Source organism: Anopheles darlingi, chromosome 2 (genome assembly GCF_943734745.1).
Source record: "Anopheles darlingi chromosome 2, idAnoDarlMG_H_01, whole genome shotgun sequence".
In the NCBI taxonomy this organism is placed as follows: domain Eukaryota; kingdom Metazoa; phylum Arthropoda; class Insecta; order Diptera; family Culicidae; genus Anopheles; species Anopheles darlingi.
In genome coordinates this window covers 89051902-89056901 of record NC_064874.1, presented here as the reverse complement: position 1 = coordinate 89056901, position 5000 = coordinate 89051902, and the positions used below count along the sequence as shown (strand labels likewise).

The following is a 5000-nucleotide window of genomic DNA, read 5'->3' as shown; positions in this document are numbered from 1 at the left end:
ATTGTTGTTCGTGTACAGCAACCCCGAGACGAGATCGATCGAGAACATGCCACTGTCGTTACCGGAGATGATCTGGTACACCACGTCGGAGCTCGGTAGCCCCGGTTGATCCGCATCCACCGCAGACAGCTTGGCAATCGAGTGTTTGATCGGTGCCAGCTCACTGATCGTCGCTTCGTACGCACCCGGTTGGAATTCCGGTGCATTATCGTTTGCATCGTCCACCGTAATCAGTACGCGCACCACCGAGCTAAGATTCATGTGTTTGTACATATGACGGGCACCCGGTTCCAGCGTGACCAGCTTCAGCTCGTAATAATCCACCTTCTCGCGATCTAACCGATCGACCAGCACGATCGCACCATCCGGGTAGGTCACATCGAAGATCGAATCCTCATTGCCGGATACGATTTCGAATGCAATCGCGGCGCTGGCCTCCGGTTGGCTGCTCAGGACGGACTTGGGAATCAGATTGACGACGGTAGTGCCTGGGAGTGCATCTTCCATGATCGTGGCACGGTACTGACCCTGCACGAACTGTGGATTCGCTTTGCCCTTTGCCTTCAACTCCAGCCGAATGATTGTGGTGGAGCTGAGAGCTGGTTGGCCCGAATCGGTGGCACTGATCGTGAGGTAAAGGGTTCCACTGTTACCACCACTGCCAGCACTCGAGGTGAGTTGGCTCACGTTGGCAAACAGATGGCCAGCCGTCTCATCGATGGTAAATCCTGTGGATCGTGCAGGCGATGTAATGGCGTAACGTACCGCGCCATTCGGTTCACTATCCGCATCCGTCGCGTTGACGGTAAGGATGAGCACGTTGCTACTGCTCCCGCTACCATCCGTTGCATCTGCAGGGAGGGAAGTGAAGGATATCTGTTAACGCCTGCTCGTTCGACAAAAGTGCAATAGACCTACCTGATAGCATCGCGTGGTAGGTTATCTGCTGGAAGATTGGTGCATTATCGTTGACATCGAGCACCCGGACGGTGAGTGAGGTGCGTGCCACGTGTGCCGAATCGGATGCCAGCAACCGGAGCACGAACTCATGCCGCTCCTCGTAATCGAGCGGTTTGGTGAGCGTGATTTTGCCACTGTACCGATCGATCGAGAAGTAACTGGTCGCATCGTCATCGCTTAGCTCGGCGAAGCTGTACGTTAACGGCGGATTCGTATCGACATCGTTGGCCGTAATGGTCGTCAGTACGGTTCCCACACTCGTTGCTGTTTTTGGGGGAAGAGAATGGGATGCGGTTAATGTTTATTCCCTTTTTTTGTGGATCCGGATCATTTGGCATTCGAGATCCAATCGGCTTACCTTCGCTGACACTGATGACCGTGTTCGGTGGGAACGTTGGCTGATTATCGTTCACATCGACCACATTAACGTTGATGGTGGCCGTACCGGTCATCTGCGGTACACCTTCATCGGTAGCAATCACCTTGAGCCGATACTTGTCCCGGATTTCGCGATCCAGCACAATGTTCGTCTTGACGATGCCACTGAAGGCCGGCTCGATGATGAACGCGTTGTCATGGTTACCATCGACGATGTGATAGAGGATGCGTGCATTGGAGCCCTGATCCGAGTCGAAGGCGCCTACTTTGATAACGAAGGTGCCCTTACTGTTGCCCTCCCAAACCGAGGCCGCGTACTGCTGCTGGGTGAACCGTGGTGCATTGTCGTTCTCATCTTGCAGCTCCACCGTAATGGTACTATATCCGTACAGTAGCGGACTACCGTCGGTACGTGCGACCGCCACAAGCTCGAACCCACCACCATCATGCGCAGCGGTTGCGGATCCCTTCAATCGTCGACTCGTCGAGAACTTTTCATAATCCAGATTCTGCGAGTTCCGAATCTTGATCTCACCGGTAACGGCATCGATCGAGAATGTACCATCCTCATTGCCCGAACCGAAGCTATAGATGATTTTCTGTCGTCTGCCATCACTACGTACCGCATTCAGCTGCAGCACCGATTGACCGACCGGTGTGTTCTCCATCAGCGTCACGTGGTAGGAGCTGTTTTGGAAGCGCAACGTCGGTAGCTCCTGCTGTAGCTCACCAACACGCAGCTCAATCAATCCCGTCGCAATCTGCGGTGGATTTCCCTTATCCCGGGCCGTTACCTCGATGTGCAGCAACCGGCCATTCTCACTGGCCAGGCTTTGCATTGCGCTCAGTGCTCCGGTGGTTGGATTGATGCGAAACTTGGCGTTGGCAGCATTTTCGTTCAGACTGTAAACGATCTCCCCATTGGCACCCTGATCGCCGTCCGTGGCCGAGATGTGTAGCAAGGTTTGGCCCGGTTGCACCAGCGCACCGATCTGCTCCCGAAAGGGATACTTATCGAACACCGGCTTGTTGTCGTTCACGTCCGCGATCATCACCTGCACCGGGACACTCTGCGATCGGGCATTATACCGGCCACCATCCATTGCAACGACCATAAAATTGTAAACATTTTGTCGCTCACGATCGAAGGAACTGTTTATCAGAAGAGAAATTAAACAGACGATTAGGAGATCGTTCTCTATTCGTGCTGATGGCGGTACTTACCCTGCCGTCGAGATGAGTCCCGTTTTGCTGTCGATGTTAAACAGCCACTCGGTAACGTTGGCCAGCGAGTACACAATCCGTGCGTTGATCCCCACATCCGCATCGATAGCCTTCACCGTCAGCACGGTCGTACCGATGGGCACATCCTCGTCGATCGTTGCAATGTACTTTTGCAGCTCAAACTTTGGATCGTTGTCGTTCTCATCTTCGACGCGAATCGTGATGTTGCAGTGACCTTGGTGTGCTACTGGAGAACCACGATCCTGGGCCGTTACCTGGAGTACGTACCGTGCGTGAACCTCACGATCGAGTGGTCGCGCCGTTAGGGCACCAGTATGCAGATCGATACTGAACTTGTTACCCACGTTACCACCTGGTACAGGGAAATGGGAATGGGAAGATTAGTAACAAGCACAAACAGGAGCATAAGGTGTCGATCGACTTACCGGATATGCTGTACGTGACATCACCATTCAAACCATCGTCCGCATCGAACGCTACGACGGTATGGATGACGGAAAGCTCACTGTTCTCGGGAACCGCTAGCGGGTAGCATGAGCCCGGTATAAACTCAGGCGCATGGTCGTTCACATCCGTTATCCGAACGACTAGGGTGGCCACATCGAACTGTGGCACGGGATCGTGCGTACCACCGGAGATCGGTGACACTTTCTTGAACTGACTCGCTTCCGTCACGTAGATCGGGATCGTGTACAGATCCTTGGTCTCCCGATCGAACGAACCACGCGTGGTAACGATGCCACGAAACGAATCCACCACAAAGTGATCCTCACCGACCCCTTTCGGTATCTCGTACGTCAGATTTGCGTTTCCTCCAATGCTGGCCGCCTCGGTGAAGGATTTGGCCGATACGCGCACCACGAAGCTACCGCTCGGAACATTCTCGGTGATGTTCACATGGTAGACGGACTCGAAAAACCGAGGCGGATTATTGGCCGTGTTCTGGATCACTATGTGAAGCGTCACCTTGGCATCGCGCGGTCTCGGTGTACCGTGATCGCTGGCCGATATCACAAGCTGATACTTGCCACTGACCGCATTCCGTTTACCGCTGTCCGCGATAAAGTTGCTGCTACTGAAGGGCTTTGCCAAACGGATCGCTCCCGAATTGTGATCGATAGCGAATCGTTCGTCCTCGTTACCGCTTACGAAGTCATACTCGATTCGCCCGTTCTCACCACTATCGGGATCGATCGCTACCACGTGTGCGATGATCTGATTGATTTCGAGCGCATCACTGATGTAGACCGTACTGTCGGCTCCACTCGGAATGACGAACCGGGGTGTATTATCATTCACATCCGTCACCATAATACGGGCGGTGGCGGAAGTAGTGAGCCGTTCGGTTACATTCGACGACTGATCCGTGGCCTGGACAATCAGTAGAAACTCGGGCGTTTCCTCGTGATCCAGCGGTGCCAACAGAGTGAGCGAACCGGTGAGCGAATCAATCGCGAACAGTTCCCGCTGTCCAGCGATCGTCGGTTTGGAGAGATTGAATTTGATCTCCGCGTTGGTACCGGTGTCGTTGTCCTGTACCGTAAAGTTGTACACGATCGCACCGACGGGTGTATCCTCGGAGACGTACACGTTTATCGGATCACTGGGCCACTTCGGTGGATTGTCGTTTACGTCCGCTATTTCGATCTTCACGGTGACGGCCGAGCTCTGGGGGTTGTTACTGGCACTGGTGTCGAGGGCACGGATCTCCATCCGATACTCACTCTGCTGCTCGCGATCGAGTTGCCGTGCTACGACCAGCTTTCCGGAGTTACGATCAATATCGAACGCACCCTCGGTGATGTCGGTCGTCAGCGGTGTCAGCGTGTACGTTATGTGTAGATCACTGCTGCTCGCGATCACATTGTCCATCTCCGACTGTTCGCTTCCACTGATCGAACCGATCACATGACCAACACCAACATCTTCGCGTAGCTGGAAAAACGAATGGAAAACACGTTGTAAAATGAGGTTCATGATCGTCGGGGTGTGATCGTGATCATCTTCGCGGGATACTTACTCGAAACACGAGACTGGAGCTGGTAAAGGTAGGCCGGTTATCGTTTAAATCCAGCACCTCGATCCGCAGCAAACGGACCGTTTGCTTCGATGGCAGTCCATTATCGGTAGCGGCCACGGCTAGCCGGTAGATCGTTTTCTCCTCGTGATCGAGTGAAGTCTTTGTGCGGATTACTCCCGTAAGGGGATCGATCGAGAAGATACCGTACCCATCCGAGTCGCGGCCCTTCAGGATCGAGTAGCTGATCGTGGCATTCCGTCCATGATCGCGATCGATCGCTCGCACCTTCACCACTTCCGTGCCGATCGGTTGCTCTTCACGCACACTAACGACATCCTCCTGTGGATCAACGATATCGGGCGCATTGTCGTTCACATCCAGCACCTGCACATGGACG

General features: G+C 53.9%; 1 protein-coding gene across 1 annotated transcript in view; it reads right to left on the bottom strand.

Moving 5' to 3' along the window:
• The window catches only part of LOC125951600 (protein dachsous), a 77249-nt gene that overhangs the window by 3153 nt on the left and 69096 nt on the right, over positions 1 to 5000 (bottom strand). The window contains exons 8-13 of the mRNA XM_049680543.1: positions 4604 to 5000; positions 3009 to 4518; positions 2563 to 2935; positions 1319 to 2490; positions 919 to 1224; positions 1 to 851 (exon numbers count right to left, since the gene is read on the bottom strand). The exon at positions 1 to 851 is cut by the window's left edge and continues 3153 nt beyond it; the exon at positions 4604 to 5000 is cut by the window's right edge and continues 106 nt beyond it. Coding sequence (XP_049536500.1) covers positions 1 to 851; positions 919 to 1224; positions 1319 to 2490; positions 2563 to 2935; positions 3009 to 4518; positions 4604 to 5000 — 4609 coding nt within the window. The remainder of the gene's footprint in view (positions 852 to 918; positions 1225 to 1318; positions 2491 to 2562; positions 2936 to 3008; positions 4519 to 4603) is intronic.